Source organism: Aquarana catesbeiana, linkage group LG04 (assembly GCF_042186555.1).
Source record: "Aquarana catesbeiana isolate 2022-GZ linkage group LG04, ASM4218655v1, whole genome shotgun sequence".
NCBI classification, from domain to species: domain Eukaryota; kingdom Metazoa; phylum Chordata; class Amphibia; order Anura; family Ranidae; genus Aquarana; species Aquarana catesbeiana.
Genome location: NC_133327.1, coordinates 526635369 through 526657239, shown reverse-complemented (window position 1 = coordinate 526657239; position 21871 = coordinate 526635369). Strand labels below are relative to the sequence as shown.

The 21871-nt window shown below is 40.9% G+C and overlaps 1 protein-coding gene across 1 annotated transcript in view; it reads left to right on the top strand.

Annotated features, from left to right (window-relative positions):
* Positions 1–21871, top strand: part of SYNE1 (spectrin repeat containing nuclear envelope protein 1) — a 513156-nt gene that overhangs the window by 402072 nt on the left and 89213 nt on the right. The window contains 9 exon segments of the mRNA XM_073627830.1: positions 482–637; positions 3955–4125; positions 4731–4864; positions 8065–8269; positions 9733–9915; positions 11665–11811; positions 12976–13130; positions 19653–19800; positions 21654–21748. Of these exon segments, the coding sequence (XP_073483931.1) occupies positions 482–637; positions 3955–4125; positions 4731–4864; positions 8065–8269; positions 9733–9915; positions 11665–11811; positions 12976–13130; positions 19653–19800; positions 21654–21748 (1394 nt within the window).

Below are 21871 nucleotides of genomic sequence, written 5' to 3'. Positions count from 1 at the left end.
AGCGTGAATCAGCTATTTGTTTACACAGCTGGAGCCTCCAGGAGCCCGCAGCAGCCTATGTTACTCTATGGAGGTGCACTGGCTGCACAGACATAGCCGTTCATCCCTAATCTGACAGATGTGCAGGGGCCAGTTAGTGGCCCTAAATACAGACAGCCTTAAAAATCGCTCCACCTAAATAATAAGAAAAAGGCTGATTCCCGCTGTATGGGCCACAACGCATTAATGACTGTCTACCTTTCTTTCAATATATGTTTTGTATTTAATTTGATGTCCTACAGTATGCATTTAAGGTTGTACTGATGTGATGTTTCCATTGAACCAACAAAAAATATTTTTGCTATCTCTGAATTATTACTCAGCTAAGACAAAGAAGATGTTCCTTGCTATGTAGAAAAGTTAACTGGGACAACTTGTTCATATTAGCAACAGTTTTCAAAGACTTTTCATTAACATTTGTCAAATTGTTTCCCTCCATCAGGAACTGGAAGAACTTATTAAGGCTAAAGAAAAAGATGTGGAGAAAGTTGGACAGACTGGGCTTTCCTTAATTCATAACAAAAAAGAAAAAGTCAGTGCAATTATTATGGACAACCTTGGTGAACTTCACCAGTCCTGGGCTAATCTGGATTGCAAGGTATATGGTTTAGTTGTGAACAAGCACAAGTTATCCGTGTGAAACCGGTCTACCAATGTTCCTATAACGTCCTGTCTATGTCCTTTGGCACCTTGACAGTAAAGTAACTATTCTACAGAAGTTCTTCTTTCCATGGTGTGCGACCACTCTTCTTTTTCTTCAATATGGTTTAGTTATACTACATATTATACGGGGTCTTGTGTGCGTGTTACATCCTAGGGGCATATTTATAAAGAAGTGAATCTGACATTCAAGTGAATATTCCTGGTGTATGTGTTTTAAATGACAGTGATTGATTCACCACCAGTGAATGTTTGGTGGACATCACATCCATTGCTTCATAAATGGACTCCTTAGGCTCCTTTCACACGAGGCAAATCCGGTTTTCTCAGCAGGAGATCCATCTGCTGATCCCCTGCTGAGCTGAGCAGCCAGATGACAGGTCTGTGTCTGCTCCGTTTATGCAGAATGGACACGTACACACCTCCCAACCTTTTGAGATGGGAACGAGGGACACCTATTAGCAAAAGTAGGTAGGCATAGGACACACCCCTTGCCACTCCCCCTTAAAGGAGAATTACATGAAAAAAATTATTAAAACTTTTTGTTGAAGCTTACAAATGCAGACATTTTGAATTTTGATAAAAAGTTTAGCACTGTGAAACACTTTTTGAAAGATAAAAAGTGCATTTTATATACAACTATATAGATCAGATCAAAATGAGGGACAAATGAGGAGGAAGGAGGGACAGAGGGACTTTGTTCCAAATCAGGGACAGTCCCTCGAAATCAGGGACAGTTGGGAGCTATGCACGTACACAACCCTCTCTGCTTAATGGGCAGTTGGATGTAAATGGATTGGGTGTCTGTTTACACTCAACTGCCCTCCGATCCAGCCAGGCAGAGGGAAACTGATCCCCTTCCATTTGTTTTTGCCAGATCGGATTAGAGGTAGTCCAGTGTAAACAGACATCTGACTGCCCATAGAGGAGAGTGGAGGGTCTGATCGGCTCCACCTGAAAAACGGACAGGTAGACCTGATCAGACTACTCGCGCAAAAGAGGTTTTTCTATTTTTTCTTACACAGCATGGTAAGAATAAGTATGCAAAATAATCAGTTTCCTTTATGATGCTAGTATTCAGAGACCTATGGTATTAAGGTTCACCTCCAACCAAAAGTTTTTCTTTAGTTTTGGATAGTGTGGAACCTCTTAATAGAGGTTCTATCCCTTTCTTTAATAACATAAATGTTTTTATTGCTGTTTCCCCATTGGAAAGATTTCTTCTTATTTCTTGTTCTGTCTGACAGACATCAGTCAAGAGGTGGGGGAAATCTCTCGAAGAAGGTCACGGCTATAAAAACCGACAGAGGTTCTAATGCTTACCCAAAACATAAAAAAATTATTTTGTCTGGAGATAGACTTTTGTTGCAGATGTTTTTCCTTGTGTAAATAGCAGTTTTGTTGTGTCTATTGAAAGTAGTCATTTTTTGTTTTTGTTGAACTGTCCACCAAATTCCAAACCTCCATGGTCATTTCAGCTACTAACATGATGCATTGTTTTAATCCGATTTACTGCTTGTCAGAATTGGAAGCAAGCGTGTGATCTTATAAAAAATCTTATAAAAAATAAAGCTATTGCACGGCTTCTTGTGGATATTTGAAAAGGCCATGGTATAGTTACTCATTTTGTTTGCACCAACTGTGTTAACCACACGCATCAAATAAACTAGGACTAGGTAAAGAAAGTGATGCTCTATTTTTGTTATCAGAACTGGCCACTGGGTGTCATTGTTCCATAACTAGAAAGTAATATTTTCCCTCACTTTAAACTAATTTTTTTTTTAAGAGAAAAAAAATAAATAAAAAGATCTGTTCAGTAATGTGAAACTAAGGGCTCATTCACACGTATCCGGGGAGTGGGGTTTTTCTAGTTTATTATTGTTTTCTGTGAACCCTGTTCACATTTAAACACCACCTTCAGGTGAGCTGTGGCGCAGTACAGAAATCTGCAAAATCCATCCCACACTGCAGCTCACCCACAGCTCAGTTTTTGTTAATGTTTCAAAATTTTGCAGTTTAGCTGCAGTGCATAGAAATAAATGAAGTAAAGAAAAAAAGTAAAAAGCACAGACACTTCCTGCACGATACGTGGAATTTTATGGTGCAGATAGTGTGAACTAATCCTAATGTACCTAGCGTACTGTACATTTAAAACACTGACCTACAAAAGGGTCAGTTCACTAAGATGTGAGAGTTTTTTTTAACTGTGTTTGCTATTTTATCTAATCAACATGGTAATTGTAGATACAAAAGTATTGCATATGTGTGTATTTTTTTTTTTGCATTCAAGTAAATAAGTGTTTTTCTCATGAATATTTTTTGGTATAAATCATAACCATTATTTTATTGCCAACTCAAATATGTCCTTTTGCTGCTCTCTTCCCCTATAGACACTTGATAGAACCTCATAATTATAGTCAATCTGCAGTGTTTTAGAGAAAACATATTTGATAATCTTTGTGACTTTCACATACAAATTATAGCAAACCTTTATGTTGCAATGCAAAATCAGCAAATCCACATAATTAATAATAATTACATTATTTATAATTATTAATTTATTAACAATTAATAAATAAAAGAAGAAAATGCTGTATTCCTTGTTTGATTGAGTGAATGGGCTTGGTTCTGGAAAGAGTAGGGAAGGTTAAAAAGCCCCGTCAGTGTATTTTTTTCCTTCTTGTGTCTGGAGACACAATAGGAAATGAGAGGAAGATCCCGTCAGGGAAATCCCCTTTTAGGCAGATGTCACTGGTGCATGTGTCCTCATTGGAAGATTTACTTTCACCTTGGTGACAACTCTTAATGTTTGGAATTTTCTTCAAATTCTCTCCTGGTCACATTGCTCATGAGGACAAACAGAGAGTGAATCTCCCCAGCATTAACATCAGGAAAACTTTGAGAGGTTCCAATACGTCCCTATCAAAAACAAAAAAAAAATGTTTTGGTAATACAAACACTTTAACCACACTTGTGCTGTTCCCTGGAGTTCATAAATCTCATTAGCTTTCCATTGTAAGACAGATTATTGCCAACTAATCACTTCAGAAGTATGATATAGTTTGACCAGCCATCTCTCCTTTGTGGCTGGTGCAACAGTGTAAATAACTTAGAACAAGGTATTGAAGTCTGAATAGCTGACTGCTACTAAAACTATGGAGCCTTTTGTTAATCTGCTCATTTGAAGCTATGGACAAAGAAAAGAGAAGGCAGAAGAAAGTCAAACTTATTTTATGTTTCTATTGTTTTTCTTAGGTGTGTCAGCTAAAGATATTGTTACAGTCAGTACTTGATCAGTGGAGCATTTACAAGGAAGTGTACGAAGATCTGAACAGTTATTTGATGGAAGCCAGGTATTCCTTGTCCCGCTTCCGGCTCCTGACAGGATCCATGGAAGCTGTGAAAGTCCAAGTGGACAATCTGCAGGTGAGAGACAATTTAATATGATTTAATGAATGATCTTGCCGTTGAGGAATTATCATGATTAGACCCATGTTATAGTAATTAAAAAAATATTTTATTATAACTTCAGGTGTAACTATATAGCAAAGTTGTTCTCTTGTTTTAATTATTCCAGATATTAGAAGTAAAATTTGTAGGATTGTTATCTCTGTTCCCAAATGACTAAACTGCTTATCATGTAGGTTCTACACAAGCGTTTTATATATGCTCACTGTTTGGTTCCTTTTGGACAGGACATATTCAACTGAGAAAAGGCTCCAGGACAGACACAGTACATTATAGGGTTAATTGACCAAAGAATTTCCATGGAAGAACCTGAGTTTTTGTGGGCAGACACTAAAATTTGTACAATTTTCAATCTGTGGCAAGAAAAGTTAAGATTCATCACATTGGCTTGAAGTTATGATGATAGTTTTATTCTATACTTTGTTTAGAACCACAAAACATTTTTCTTTTTCCCAGAATGCCATAGCTAACACAATATTTTAGGTATTTAGTTAGTCATCTATCATGTTCTGCTTCTAAATAATCTAGAGTTGACTTCTTCATGTAATGGTTTTTACTTACAGAGTCTACAGGAAGAGCTGGACAAACAGGAGATAGTTTTAAACAAGTTTGCCTGTGTATCAAACAAGCTCCAGAATGAATGTTACCCGACTGTGACAGAAGCACTGAAGAGCACTTTAAAAGAGGTTACCTCAAGGTAAAAAGCTAATTTTATCTAAATCACATATAGGCGCATTCTTGTTGTTCCATTCAAACACTTGAAATCCTCAATCCAAACATTAGGGTCTGTATTGATCTCACTATACCACTTTAGACACGGAGAAGAACACCAGGCCATGCCAACTATCGTAAGCCACTAAGCTTTTTTGTAAACATTTCAACAGGATAACTCAAATCTTGGCATAATGGCTTTGCGAAACGTAATCATAGTGCTTTTTTGGGGTCATGCATCGTATCAAAGGTGCACATGCTTCTAGATGTATCTTACTATAAACAGGCCAAAATTATTTTAGGACCAGGTGCTCATCAGAGATTGAAAGTATCCTCACTGCAATGACCCAGCAGTGTTCCACCATTCATCTTTCATTTTAACCCTTGTGAGTGCATTTTCTACAGTTTTTAATACTTTTTCCTAGGGCTGTTACTGATGAAAATTTTCCTGTTCGATTGATCGACTTTTTTAAATCGATTAATCGACTAATTTCGATTAACTATAATGCACATACAGATCCAACTACTTTTAGCTGATTTAGCACCATTGTTATGGCAACGGCCGAAGCCAGACATAGCGGGGCATGGCTAGGACATCACACTTCATAAACTCAGCCTTACCGTGCCCATAATCTCAGCCTTACCATGCCCATAATCGCAGCATCACCGTGCCCATAATCGCAGCCTTACCATGCCCATAATGCAGTCTCACCTTGCCCATAATCGCAGCCTCACTGTTCCCATAATGCAGTCTCACTGTGCCCATAATCGCAGCCTCACCGTGCCCATAATGTTGTCTCACCGTGCCCATAATTGTAGCCTCACCATGCCTATAATCGCAGCCTCACCGTGCCCATAATGCTGTCTCACCATGCCCATAATGCTGTCTCATCGTGCCCATAATCGCAGCCCCGCTGTGCCTAGAATGGCAGCCTCACCGAGCCCATAATGCAGTCTCACCATGCCCATAATGCAGTCTCACCGTGCCCATAATCGCAGCCTCACTGTAGTCGCTGCCTGTGCCTGGATTACACAGTCTGCGGGCATCTCCCGCTGTGTGTCTCGGAGCTGAGTGTGAAAACTTTGCCCGCGCTCCTCCTAGATCAGCTCATGTGATAGACAGAACACTGAGTCTATCACATGAGCTGATCTAGGAGGAGGGCGGGACTTTTCTCACAGCGCGGCCAAAGTTTTCACACTCAGCTCAGAGACACACAGCGGGAGATGCCCGCAGACTGTGTATGACATATAGTGGAGGAGGAGGGAGCGGAGCGCTGAGCTGCAGCCACAGCTTATCCCAAAGTGGCCCCAGGGCAGGCAGCCTACCGAACAAAAAAATTTTGATTGATCAAAAAAATTAACGATTAATCGAGGAATTAATCGTTAATTTCCGCAGCCCTGCTTTTTCCTGATTTTACTTACTACACTTTGCAGTTTCTGTGCTGTGTCTAGTCTCTCCTTTTTTTACAGTAGATGGAAAGACCACCCAGCAGCATTCCATTCTTAGCGAGATCAGACTTTTCCTAATTGATGTTGGGCTACCCATACACCTGTGTGTTCTCAGGTTCATTTATGATGCTATTGTAACTAGAAAGAGATTTGTAAAGGGCATTTACACCCTAAACATACCCAGCGCAAACAAAGGGGGACACTGATGCAACTGATAAAAAAAAAAAGAAAAAAAAAAGGACACACCATTTTATCAACCACAAAGGGTTTGACAAAGGGGGGCACACCCTGAAATGCATAGCCACGCTCATCATTATCACACATGACATCATCACAACCATTTTGCGGGCCTTCCACACTTCCCAGCGGTACACAGTTGTTCGTATCCATTTGATATACACACTCAGTCTACTGCTTCTGCTGGCTCTTCCTGGTGTTCCCCTGGTCAACTTCCTGGTTCCAAGTGCCTTACATTACATCCACGTGGAGGGGCTAGCTCACCATTGACCATCTGGAGTGCATATTTATCGTTTTTCATTTTACCATTATGTTTTAATAAAAGCTACACTTAGGTAGTGGTGCTTTTCTCTCCTTTTTTATTTTTATACATTTATGATACTATTGACTACCTGTTACATTCAATGTGTTATATTTCACAGTCCATCTTATGACATACTTGGGCAGCTTTTACAGATGGCTGGTATGATGAGCACTGTTGAGCCTGTGGAGGTTACCACGGGATCTTTTGTTAGTTTAAACTTTCACTTCTGTACATATTCACCTTCCTTTTGCTCCCCAGATTTTCTGTCTTGATCAAAGTGAGAAAGCCCTTTGTATGCTCCAAGTTGTAACACAGAGTTGAGGATTCACTCTGCATCCTTATGTGACAGCACTAGGTGCATGAGTAGCCAGTCTTCAAACACCATTGCTGTCATGTAAGAAGCCTTGAATCATATGCTGGAAGTACCTAGCATATACTTTTATTCCCAGCAGCTGAATGTAAAAGCGGGGAAATGAAGGGAACATGAGAATGTGTAGCTGGGGAGAGCAGCAGTTTTTTGCTCTGCATGCACAAAGCATATGTTCGTTTAAAGGCAATGCAATTTAGGAACCTGAAGCAGTAAGATTGCAGAATAATAACTGCTTTTATAACAATTTCATGGAGGTCTCTGCACTGGACATACTTTCTTTTTATCCCAATGTTTTCTGTGTTGCTTCCTTGAGTAATTGTTAAACTGTACGATGATTTTGGATGCCCTAGGTAGCTGGAACATATAATCTGCTATGGCTGAGGTTATATGTTTGTCTCTTTTGAGATATCATAAGAGTAGGGATGAGCTGGGATTGGATCTGAACTCGTTTAGAACCAATGGGAAGCTGTCACATGATCATCTCCCCACCAGTGCATTGAGCTGCGGGCAGGAGATGATATTATTAACTAATATGGCCATATTAGGACTATATCATTGTCCTGGTCATGTGGTCATATTAGGTCAATGATGTCATAAGCATCCCTACCCCTTTTTATTGGTGCAGCTGGAGGGTGGGGAATCTCCTGCCCACAACCCATTGGGCAAGCTATACACATATCTTCACGATTTGGACTCTATACCTTAAGCGGTATAGGTGTGTGACACTTCTGAAACACAAGAATAGTCTGGTCAAGTCTTTGATTTAACTTTAAAAATTATATTATATCATATTTTGAACAAATGCTTTGGGTTATTACTTTAACAGGTGGAATAGTTTATTGGAAGACATTTCAGAGCAGCTGCACTCAAGCAAGACTTTGCTCCAGCTATGGAAGAAGTACAAAGATTTCTGTACTCAGTGTTCTGCCACTGTGCAGCAGCAAGAAGACCGCACCAATCAGTTACTGAAGACTGCAACCAACAAGGACATAGGAGATGATGAGATTGCAACCTGGATACAGGACTGCAGTGTATGTACACAAAGGCTTTCAGAAGGCTCTCTTCTTGATTCAGTGAGATAAAACAAACACACTGAATATACTAGTTAGAAAATGATGCTTATCTCTTGCTATGCTGAAGTTTTCAGAGAACAAATTTGCGAAAGGGGATCTATAACCTTTATATATTGTGTGTATATATATATATATATATATATATATATATATATATAATGATATGGGGAATTATTAGCTCAGTAGTAGTAGCATTTTGTAAGTGACACCATGCCAGTCTGAAGTTCGTTGTAGGGTTTGCCGGCCCACCTTTATTAAACACAACGAAAGTAAAAATCCATAAAACTTGCCCACAGGGGTTTCAGTTTTACACAGCAAATCAGGTTCCCAAAAATACCAAACCGCCTGGCTCTTTCTTCAGCACCGCTGCTCTTATCCCTGGTCCCTTAGACCATGTTGCCCGGTCTTATGGTTCTCTGAACTCTCTCCTGACCTACTCAGCCTATAGTCACAGACCTCTTGTGTCGCTCAGGGCTCTCTTACTCCCCTAAGACTTCCAGATTGCCTCAGTCCCGCGGACTTGCGTAGTTGCCTCAGCTCTCTCAGCCCGATGAACATAGAACCCTTCCAACATAGAATGCACTCTCTCAGATAGAGGACCTCCATCTCCAGACAGGAACACACACCTGTCTTCAAATGGGAGCAAACCTCCCTTCTGGCTGAAGCTCTGAGCCCATGCCTTCCCTATAAGAGCTGTGTGCACCTGGACACACACCCTGCCGGGCTTCAACAAGACCTGGACATTGGTTTGGAGATTTCTTCCCTCCAAAAGCACTTTGAAATCTCCAAAATATGGAGCCAAATCCAGGAATAATAAAATCCAAGAAAGTTGTAAAAACTGTTTTCTCCCGAGTCCTGCACTCTGCATGCATGTAAACCCTTTTGTGTCTTTTTTTGCAACCATTTACACAGTAGCAGGGCATTGCACTCTCACACTATATATATATATCAATGAGTGTTAAAACAGACCTAATGGAAAGACCCTGCATTTTCACATGGGTATGCTTATGCAAACAGCAGCCATTAATAAATAATTATTGGAGGAAATAGAGGGAGGATTGTGGAGGTACATTTTATGTGCTTACAGTTTAACTATCCCCCTTATCCATATTGTTACTTTTTAATGGATGGATGGAAGTATATACTTAATAAAATAACCTGTACTAGGCAGATCCCTTGTAGTTTTCATTTTGGTTCAGGTTACCCATAGTGGCAATAATATGGGAGGCTGATATGAAAGAAACCACTAGGTTCACTGGGGACCACATGGAAAACACAGCTGCAAAACTCCCAAACACCTCTGTGGCAAAAAATATCAAGTGCAGTTTCCTTCCATATACACCTCATTTACTGACTGTGAAGGAGGGGTTAGGACATTGGTAGTACATTATAACGTTTTATCTGTCTGCTTAATTAAACAGGTTCTTTTGAAAAATCTGGACACAGCAAAAATCTCATTGGCTGGTCTTTGTGAAATTGGAGAGGAGCTTAAACAGCAAGTGGATTCATCTGCAGCTGCAACCATCTTATCTGATCACTTATCGCTGTGCCAGCGTTTGTCAGTATTGGAGCAGGCTCTCCAAAGACAACAGGCCATCCTCCAGGTATTGAACTACTTAACACTTTATTTATATTATCAACTTTACTTATTTGGTAAGCCCTAATGTTGCCATTAAAGTGAGGAATAAAATGGCAAATTCTTACCTCCTAACCAAAAATCCCAAGTCTGTGAGGTCCCTCAGATGAGCTCGTTCATCCTGGTACACAGGCACCATGCCGAGTATGTAACATGAGTTGGGCATGTGCAACTCAGTGTTCTTTGTGAAGATGCCAGCAGACAGGAAGGTACGTTTATTTTATAGCAGATTTTTACCTTTAGTTCTGCTTTAATCCTCTGAGAATATGAATAAGACACATCTGTTAATTACAGTAATAAAAAAAAAATGAATGGTAAATGTTGCAATTAGGGAACCAGCCTTAACATTTAAGAGAGCCTGACTTATTCTATCCTCAAAGAAAACTTGTAACAGTGTAGAACATACTGAAAGACTGCAGAAACTTCTATTACATTTTGTATTCATTCTGCAGTTTTCCAGAATCCAGAACTAGAAAGTAAGAGGTTTGATTCCTACAGGTAAATAGCTTACGTGCAATTGAAATACATACAGGTGATACTCGAAAAATTAGAATATCGTGCAAAAGTTAATTTATTTCACGAATGCAACTTAAAAGGTGAAACTAATAAATGAGATTGACTCATTACATGCAAAGCAAGATAGTTCAAGCCGTGATTTGTCATAATTGTGATGATTATGGCTTATAGCTCATGAAAACCTGTTCTTTAACCTGACATATTGTTACTTCTGTTTGACTAATAATGTGATGCACACATACACCTGCAATACTGGATATCCATACAGATGATGCCATTTTTTTATGGTTCTTTCCGTATTGTAGCTTCCGTTATTTTTTTTTCTCTGCTCCTGGCACTTTTATTTGAATGTTAACATAAAACGTTGGTAAAAATTTTGCTTAGCTGACTTAATAAAGAGTGATAGCACAACCTAAAAAGTTTTCCCTCCAAAAAAGAAAATGATGCCCCAGGTTCCCTGCAGAACTGACCACATCAATTCAAAAATAGTGTTGCGCTGTCAAACAAAATCAGTAAGTGCAATCTATAGTGCAAATATTTCGATCAGCAATAAAGTCCAGTTATTAATTCAATTCATAAAGTCCACTGTAAGTGTAAAAATATTCATATATACAGCGTGCACCAACCACCATTTGATTATAAAGCCGCTTACCAGATATTTAGACCCCACATCTTAAGAGTTCTTAATCAGTATTTAGATGGTAACAGATCCTACATGAATGGATGGATGCATGGCTGTAGCTCACTTCCTCACACAGCCAACTATATGGTATGCCCCAGAGTCACTGGATCGCTTCCCATGCACCGGTCTCACCACCACAATTACATACCAAGGAAAGAGCAAGGATATCCCATAGTGAAGTACTGTATAAAATGTATTTAATAATAAATAAAGTAAGGTACTAACAGAGAAGTATTAACAGCATTTCACACAGCACCGTCAATGCTCTGGGCAGGCATCACCGCTAAACTCTGCCTTTTGCACTATTCGTTTAACAGGATGTCTTCCAGGGGCAACTCTGGAGCATTTCGGTGCTGTGTGATATGCTCCTAAAACATCTCTGTTTCTGAGCACCTTACGTGGTTTATAATGTTATACAGTACTTCACTTCACTGTTTTTGATGTTAATGTGTTGATGTATGAAGGTGGCAGGTCTTGTAGTAGTACAAAGAACTGTTTTTTTTTTTTTTTTTGTTTCAGGCTGGAGTGTTAGATTATGAAACATTTGTGAATAGTCTGGAAAACCTGGAGGCCTGGATTGTGGCTGCAGGGGAGGTGTTAAATGGCCAGGACCCTAATCGCTCATCAGACCTTTCCATAATTCAAGAGAGAATGGAAGAACTAAAAGTAAGTAACTCTTTTATGACACCTGAACTGTCAAATAGAATACGTATAGGGTACTGACAAGGCTAGATTTATACTCCCTGACACTTATGGCCAGTTGTCGGTTGCCGTTTCCCTCCTACCCTATTTGAATGTCTAGCCTTAGTATCACACTAACAAAACTAGAAATCACAGGGCACACCCAATATACTGAGCCAGGGAGCTGTGAACATGAGACTGCCTGCTCTAAGTGTACCAAAAATTGATATCTGCAGAGTAGGGCAGACCTTCTCCCAGTTCAGTTCTAGAGGAGTTGATTTACTAAAGGCAAATACACTGTTTACTTTGAAAATAAAGTTGCAAGGGGAATTTTCACCTAAAGCTTAGTGAATCCGGTGAAACTCCACTTTGCAAAGAATACCCAATAACGTGCAAGGAAATTAAAAAAAAAAAAACAGCATTTTTGCTGACACATGATTGGATGATGGACGTTAGCAGAGGTTCAAGCTCCGGGGATAATTCCCTTACTGAGTGCAACTGCACTTGCACAGTGAACAGTCTATTTGCATTTAGTAAATAAACCCCAGAGTCTCAGTATGAAGAGACAGAGGGGTTTATTTACTAAAGGCAAATCCACTTTGCACTACAAGTGCACTTGGAAGATCTGAGGGGGACATGCAAGGAAAATAAACAGCATTTTGGCTTGTACATGATTGGACGATAAAATCAGCAGAGCTTCCCCTCATTTCAGATCTTCCCCTCAGATCTAAAGTGACTGCACTTCCAAGTGCACTTGCAAAGTGGATTTTCCTTTAGTAAATCAACCCCAGAGTGTGTGAATGTTACATATAGAGCATGCTATTAATCCCACAAAATCCATCAATAAAAAAGGGCAGCAACAAAAAGAACATAGCGGGATGAACCCGGCATGCAGGGGATTGTCTAAAATGTTTTACCATGCAGTTAAATGTGTTCGTGTCTGCAAAATAATAGTTGGGTGCTGTCCCAGGTAGCCCTGCTGCCCTCAGCTGTAACCTACTGTATGTTGCCTATGCAGAAATCCAGGCCAGGATATAGCTGAACTAAGTGAAATAATGTGAACCTCATAAGAACTCAAAAATTGTGAATAAATATATAACCTAAAATACTTGCCAGCTGTTAGAAATGATTTTAACATCTGTTTTGCAGAGGCAAATGTTGCAGTTTAGTAGCATGGCCCCAGACTTGGACCGTCTTAATGAGTTAGGGTACAGATTACCACTAAATGACAAGGAAATCAAACGGATGCAGTGTTTGAATAGAGACTGGACAATGGTGTCATCTCAGTCAACAGAAAGATTCAGGTAAGGTCAACATTATAATGACTGCTTTATGAGTTACGGCCACTGAATAATTAAGCACTGTGTCACTGCAAAACAAAGAGAGACATAAGCTGTAACCTGTACTATATGCTTATGATGGTGGACACTCAGCTGGATAAACCAAAAAACTGGCACTTCAAACAAACAGCTTAATACATGGTTGAAATACTTGTATGTTTATTATTTTACTTGCAAAGGATTTGTAATGTTACTTGTCTGCTATTTTCCAGTTTAATATTACTTTTCTTGGTCAGCTTGATGCCTCTTGGGTATGTTCCCTGCTTACTGCACATAGGTATTAATGAGGCTTATTCACTGTCCAATGAAAAGGCTGGAATTAAACGGGTGACACAGGAAGTTGAATCTGTCACTTGTATGGCTGTGGCTTGTGTAAGTCACAAAACTGGCTGCATAGTAAAACAAATCTGGCGATCTTTCAGCTGTATGTTTAATTGTGCCACTTTCAATATATTTCAAAAATAATAATACAGGCTTGTGAAGCTTAAGGACTGAGCCTCTTAAAAAGTTTTTTTTTGCTAGAAAATTATTTAGAACCCCCAAATATTATACATTTTTTTCTAACACCCTAGAGAATAAAATGGCGGTCGTTGCAATACTTTCTGTCACACCATATTTACGCAGCGGTCTTACAAGCGCACTTTTTTTGTAAAAAATACACTTTTTTGAACAAAAAAATAAGACAACAGTAAAGTTAGCCCAATCTTTTTTTATATTGTGAAAGATAATGTTACACTGAGTAAATTGATACCCAACATATCACGCTCCAAAATTGCGCCCGCTCGTAGAATGGCAACAAACTTTTACCCTTAAAAATCTCCATAGGCGACGTTTAAAAAATTCTACAGGTTGCATGTTTTGAGTTACAGAGGAGGTCTAGGGCTAGAATTATTGCTCTCGCTCTATCGACCGCGGCGATACCTCACATGTGTGGTTTGAACACGGTTTTCATATGCGGGCGCTACTCACGTATGTGTTCGCTTCTGCATGCGAGCTCAGTGGGACGGGGCGCGTTTAAACTTTTTTTTTTTTTAACTTATCTATTTTACCTTTTATTTTTTATTTTTACACAGTTTTAAAAAAAAAATAAAATTGTGTCACTTTTATTCCTATTACAAGGAATGTAAACAACTCTTGTAATAGAAAAAAGCGTGACAGGACCTCTTAACCTCCCTGGCGGTATGATTATTTCGGATTTTAGGTGCTGAAAGCGGTACAATTATTTTGCATGGAAATTTGGCCTTTTATATTGTAGGCCTGTAATTCTTAACAATAACACACTTAAATCTGTCCAAACAAGAGTCTAGTAGATATCCTGGGTATGATGAAGTTTGAAACACAAAAACATAAATTATAATATAATAAATAAATATAAATAGTTTAAAAAATAATAATATAATAATAATAAAATAAATTTCCCCATGATTCACTATCGCTCAATTCTTCAAGTGTTCTAATTTACTATCGCTGTTTTCTAGCTGATCTAAAGCCACTTTTGACATAAAGGGACACTTTTTGGTTGCTATGGACAATCTCCAGTTTCCAGGCAGAAAGAACCGTATATATGATAAAAAAATGCATGCAGGGCATGGGCCAAAGCACTGGGGACAAAAGGGATGTGAAATGATTTCACACAGTACTGTAATCTGTAAGATTACAGTACTGTATGTGTTATGATTTTTACATTTTTTGAATTTGCCGCCAGGCTCCGCCCCTGTGCGTTGCGCTGCTCGCAGGGAACGGAGCCTGGCACAGAGAGGCTTCGGAGGAGACAGAGCTGTGGGGGACATCGCAGGATCCTGGGGACAAGGTAAGTAAAGCCGCACCAGGATCCTGCAATGTAATCCCGAGTGTGGCTCGGGGTTACCGCTAATGGGACTGAAATTTAACCCTGAGCCACACTCAGGATTACCGTCAGGGAGGCTACATATGAGATTTGGGGTCAAAAAGACCTCAGATCTCATATTTACACTAAAATGCAATATAAAAAATAATTTTGTCATTTAAAAAAAAAAAAAAAAAAAAAGAAATGGCCCTTTAAGAGCTATGGGCGGAAGTGACGTTTTGATGTTGCTTCCGCCCTGCAGTGTTATGGAGACGGGTGGGGGCCATCTTCCCCTCACTCGTCTCCATACCTAGCAAGGAGTAACATCCGATCGCCCCCGTCGCTGCCAATGGCTCCGGTAAGCGACGGAGGGCAACGGAGCGCGGCGGGAGGGGGGCCCTCTCCCGCCGCCGATAAAAGTGATCTCGCCGCAAATCAACCACACGTATATTGGCGTGCGGCGGTCCGTAAGTGGTTAAGAAGCAGTGCATTGGTCTACAGTGGCCCGACCCTTCAATTTGCCAATGAGTGGATGTTTAAACACAAGGGTACTGTCACCATTCCATAGTGAGGAATGGGCTTTGTTTTCTTGAGGTTGATTGTTTCGTTTCAATGGTCCATTACACTGTACACACTCAGTACTCTTTAAATCTAATGTTGCCCTACTTTCTGGCAAATATTTATTAATACAGTGTATGTGAATATTTTTTACATTAAGTGTGTTTTTTAACTTAAATTATACAATCTTGTCTTTGTGACATGGAGATGCGTTTATGTTACATAATATAAGCTGTGAAATAGTTTTGAGACAAACATTTTGACATAACTAAGGTAACTGCAGTATTAGGTTAATCATGATGTGTACAATGTATCCATGCAGAAAATTGTAGAACATGTTTCTAAAACTTTTCTAGTGTGACCACAAAGATAGGACAGGACACAGAAACTCGCACCGCGTAGCTTCATTGTCCACGCATGCTATAAAAGACAGGCCGAAGGGTTCATTTGGAACCTAGAAAATTGTAGCTAAGAGCTCATTTGGGTCTAAAGTAACTAAACTGACAATCCCTGCTAAAACATTTGTCAGAACATTGAGCCAGATATTAGCCTAGTGTGACCTCTGACATCGCATGTGATTCGCACCTGCTCCACAGGCTATGTCTGAGCAATGCGAGTTCAGCCATACAGCATTGGATTAAAAAAAAAAAAGATGCAGGGACTTGTTTTTCCCCGCAATAGAATCGGATCGCATTTGATTCCTGTGCGAGTTCACAGTTCGCCCTGCAATCTATGAACCAATCTGGGGGTGTCATTAACCACTTCAATACAGGGCACTTATACACCTTCCTGCCCAGACCAATGTTCAACTTTCAGTGCTGTCGCAGTTTGAATGACAATTGCACAGTCATCCATCACTGTACCCAAACTAAATTTTTATCATTTTGTTCCCACAAATAGAGCTTTCTTTTGGTGGTATTTGATCACCTCTGTGGTTTTTATTTTTTGCTAAACAAATAAAGAAAGACCAAAAATTTTGAAAAGAAAAATTTTTGCTTTTGTTTCTGTTATAAAATTTTGTAAATAAGTAAGTTTTCTCTTTTGATTGGGCACTGATAAGGTGGCATTGACAGGACGGCCACCGATGAGGTGGCACCAATGAGCGGGCACTGACGGGCACTGACGATGGGCACTGATATGCGGCACTGATGGGCACTGGTAGGCAGCACTGATGGGTGGCACTGATATGCAGAACTGATGGGCATTGATAGGCGGCACTGATGGGCACTCATGGGTGGCACTGGTGGGCACTGATGGGCACTGATAGGTGACACTGATGGGCACTAAAAGGCTACAAAGATGGGTTCTTATGGGTGGCACTGATAGGCAGCACTGCTGGGCACTGGTGGGCACTGATAGGCAGCACTGCTGGGCACTGACGGGCACTGATAGGCGGCACTGCTGGGCACTGATGGGCATTGATACGTGGCACTGATGGGCACTGATACGCAGCACTGATATGAGGCACTGATAGGCATCCCTGGTGGCACTGGCAGTGGTAGGCATTGTGAGTGGGCACTGATTGGCAGCTGCCTGGGCATTGATTGGCAGCTGTCTGGGCACAGATTAGTATTTCATTGGGGGGCTAGGGAGGGCATACCTGGTGGTCCAGTGTGGATGGCCATCCTGGTGGTCCTGGGTGGCATGATAGTGGTCCTGGGTGGGATCCGAGGGGGGGTTGTGCTGATAAACAATGAGCACAGACCCCCCCTGTCAGGGTGAGTGAGGAAAAGCTGATCACCGGCTCTTCCTATTTACATCGTGATCAGCCGTGATTGGATATGGCTGATCACGTGGTAAAGAGTCTCCGTCAAAGGGGGTCATGTCATCCTATGACCACATCCCCTTATGACCTCACAGTCCCAGCATGCCCCAGGACTGTGATGTCATAGGGGGCGGGGTCACCGCCTATATAAGTCATAGCAGAGCGCACAGACAACGTTACAGCTGGAGAGAGCGTCGTGTCAACAGAGGGAAGAAGACGAGCCAGATGTCCGGGCTCCTCTGCTAGCAAAAGAGCGGCAAAAGAGCAGAAGATATATCGGAGGAGCCCGGCAGAAGGATGAAGGCACCGGAGAAGAACCAGAGAGCGCAGAGACGACACCAGAGAGAGGGAGAAGACGCTGGAGAGACCCCCGAAGTTGGAAGAAGACCCCAGAAGTCGGAAGAAGACCCCGGAGCTGCCTAATAAATTAATTTTAAAACCTGTGTAGTGTGTTTTATTTATTGACACTTTTTTTCCCTAGGTGAATGGGTAGGGGCACGCTGTACCCCATAGTCATTTACATAGGGTGGGGGGCCGGGATCTGGGGGCCCCCTTATTAAAGGGGGCTCCCGGATTCCGATAAGCCCCCTGCCCGCAGACCCCGACGACCAACGGCCAGGGTTGTCGGGAAGAGGCCCTTGTCCTCATCAACATGGGGACAAGCACCCACCCCCCATGTCGAGGGCATGCAGCCTGGTACGGCTCAGGAGGGGGGGGGGGGCGCTCGCTCGTCCCCACCCCCTCTCCTGACCGGCCGGGCTGCGTGCTCGGATAAGGGTCTGGTATGGATTTTGGGGGGGACCCTCATGCCGTTTTTTAGGCGTAGGGGATTCCCCTTAAAATCCATACCAGACCTAAGGGCCTGGTATGCCCCTGGAGGGGAACCCATGCCGTTTTTTTATTTAAAATTTGGCGTGGAGTTCCCCCTCGAGATTCATACCAAACACAGTGCCTGGCATTGGCGGGGATCCAAGTTGGCTCCCCGCACCAGTGTGAACCCGGCTCGCAAGGTGTCAATCTCGCCAATAAAAGTGGCGAGATTAACACAATATCAGACAACAATACAGAAGTTGACCAAAGGGTGCTGGTAAAGAGCTGAAATACCACGTGATTTGGTGAAAGTTGGCTGGAAAAGTCCTGTCGTCTGTAAGACAAACTTCTGGCCAACGCCCTTTGTACAAAAATCCAAGGGAAAGTTTGTACAAAGTCCTATCGTGTGTATGGGGCTTAATAATGTCACTGGTTCCCTAAAAAGTGTCAAAAGTGTCAGCTAGGTGTCCGATCTGTCCGCCGTAATGTCGCAATCCCGCTAAATATCACTGATCACCGCCATTACAAGTAAAAAAAAAATGTTTTAAATTAAAATGCCATTAAAATATCCCCTATATTGTAGACGCTATAACTTTTGTGCAAACCAATCAATATACGCTTATGGGATTTTTTATACCAAAAATATGTAGCAGAATACATATTGGCCTAAATTGATGAAGAAACTAGATTTTTAAAAAAATGTTATTGGATATGCATGTATAACAGAAAGTAAAAAAAAAAATATTGTTTTTCTTTTTTCAAAATTGTCGTTCATATTTTATTTATAGGGCAAAAAATAAAAACTGCAGAGGTGATCAAATACCACCAAAAGAAAGCTCTATTTGTGGGAAAAAAGGACATCAATTGCATTTGGGTACAGTGTCGCACGACCGTGTAATTGTCAGTTAAAATAACATAGTGGCGTATCGCAAAAAATGGCCTGGTCATTAAGGGGTAAAACCTTCCAGGTCTGAAGTGGTTAACAAAGACCTTGAAGCCTAAAAGCTTCATTCACATTAGCCTATAGGTTCCCTGGTCCTGGTTAACCCCTTCAGCCCCTCTTTTTTTCCATAAATTTGAAAATGTTTTATTTGTTTGTTTTTTTTTAAAAAAAGCTTTTTGCCAAAAACAAAATCTTTGTGCTCTTTAAATAATGGCAGAATAAATTTGCAGTTTGAATTGAAAGTTACTTTAGTTCTCAGACAGAATGAATTTTGTCATAATAATACAATCCTGGCTCCATGCTTATTATGACCTAATTGCATTAGTTCAACTCCTCCCCCTGTCCCCTTCACTTTTCAATGGTGGTAATCTTAGGCCTGTCATTCTGCCCATTGTACCAGACCAGTCACTGTACATGTGGTTATGCATCTCCATTCATCTCAGCATATTTGCACCTTCACCTTGGGTGCTAGAGGACCTTCTCTTGGCACTGGTGCCTGTATTATTTTCTTTTGTGCTGACAGCATTTAAAAAGTGTTAGACAATATCTGATTTTATTAACAGTACCTGTTTTTTCTTCTTTTAGTAAGTTACAGTCCTTCTTGCTACACCATCAGACCTTCCTAGAAAAATGTGAGACTTGGATGGAGTTCCTAATTCAGACTGAGCAGAAGCTGGCAGTAGAGATACCGGGAAACTATCAAAGCCTACTAGAACAGCAGAGAGCTCACGAGGCAAGTTACAAAGCAGATTTTTTTTTTGTTTAATTAGTTTTTATTATAGAATAGCATGTATAGTGAACAATGTACATTATACAAAAACAGAGGAGATTACAACTAGTTGACAAGTGAACCTTGGAAAAAGTGGACAGTTAGATACCCAGATGTGCAGAACAATACATGGATATTCATATTCCAAGGGTGTCTGTGGCAGATATCGAGGCCCAGTGCGTTCAAATCTTACCTACTTGTCATAAATCAAAGTGTTAACCCAAAACACAGGGTAAAGACGCTAGAATCTACTCCGTAAAAGCCTTTTACATAAAACCGTGAGAGAACAGAATGTAAGTAAAAGGGAAAAGAGAAAGTAAGAATAGAATGAAAGACAAGAAGGGTATGGAAAGGAGGGGAAAGGAAAGGGGGGAGGGGGAGATTCCGCCTCGGGCCAATTTCAGTCATATTGAGTTATTTAACAGCAAAGTTTATAGGTTGAGACATAATTTCCGCATAAGCAGAGGTGTACTTAAAGGTGAACCAGCAGGACCATATTTTCTTTGCTAGGTCTGATTTAATTCTAAGGGTGAGGGTAAGATCTTCCATATAATACATGTAATCTACATTCAGTAGCCATTGGCGTAGGGTTGGAATAGTCGTTTGCTTTCAATATTGAGGGATGAGAGCTTTTGCAGCATTAAGAAGGTGTGGTGTTATAGATTTTTTATATGTTCCCACTGGTTCGCCTGTACAATGTAGCATTACAATCCATGAGTCATTAGGTATCTCATAGCCTTGAATCTCTTTTGCCCAGTATAGAATAGACAGCCAATATGGGCGTATAAGTGGGCAAAACCACCAGACGTGGGCATGTGTTGCTTGGTCTCCACAACCCCTGCAGCACAATGGTGATGCTTGTGGGAAGGACTTATGAAGCACTACAGGGGTGTAGTGCCATCTCACCAACAATTTGTAGTTAACTTCTGCCATTTTAGAAGCTCCAGAGGAGGTGTGAGCCATTGTGAGGATGATGGATCTTTGGGATGTTGATATTCCTTTATGTTGGTTAATGACTGCAAAACTCTGTAAAAGTGAGAGACAGGTTTCTCCACAGGTTGGTCCTCCGATAAAGCAGATTCTATGGGTGTCAGATCTGCGAGTAACCTCAGAGGTTTTGGGCGAGATTGCACAAAAGCAGTAAGTTGGCAATATCTCCATTGATCCATTAACGTCGATGTGGTGCTGTGTAATAACATGGTCAATGGCACAATCCCCGATGGGGTGATTACCTGATGTAATTGAGCCGAAGGCCCAAGATTCCAAACATGGATCCCGGAATCTATATTCCCTGGTGGGAAGTAGTTGTGGCCGGTCAATGGTATAAGCGGAGAATTGTAAGGCCATTTATTCCTTTTGCACATTGAGTCCCATACCATGAGTGTGGAGCGTGTAAGCGGTGAAGTGGTAGAGGACAAAGTTCTGTATTGCCTAGGAAACAAAGTAGATTTTAACCCTATATTACTAATTCAGCCAATACGCTAACTTCATTTTGGTAGAGACATTTGCATCTGATCCCAGTGACTAGCTGGGGACATACTATCTGACACTTTCGGGTGTGGGGGATATAATGTGTCTAGGTGCTGTGATCCCTCCTGCTGATCCATATGTCACTACAGGACACAGTAGTGACACTGACATTGGTGAGAGCAACCAAAGCACCCATCTGGTGACACGATGCACCCAGATAGCACCGCCCGCCAGGTACATGCAAAGCCTCTTTCGACTATTTCCGTAATGTATTTCTGGTGATGATAGGGTTACTTTACCAAATGTTTCTACCAAACTTCTAAAGTAAATTGTATTTTTTTCTCCAGCTATTTCAAGCAGAAATGTTCAGTCGCCAGCAGATTTTGCACTCTATAATCATTGATGGACAACGGCTCCTTGAGCAGGGACAAGTGGATGATAGGTAAAGATATCACTGATTGCAGTTATATGCTTTAGATTGATGTTATAACTATGTTAGAGGATAAAGATTATTATTAGGGCCAGTTCACACCACAGTGCGTTTTTTTTTTCTGCATCAAAAATG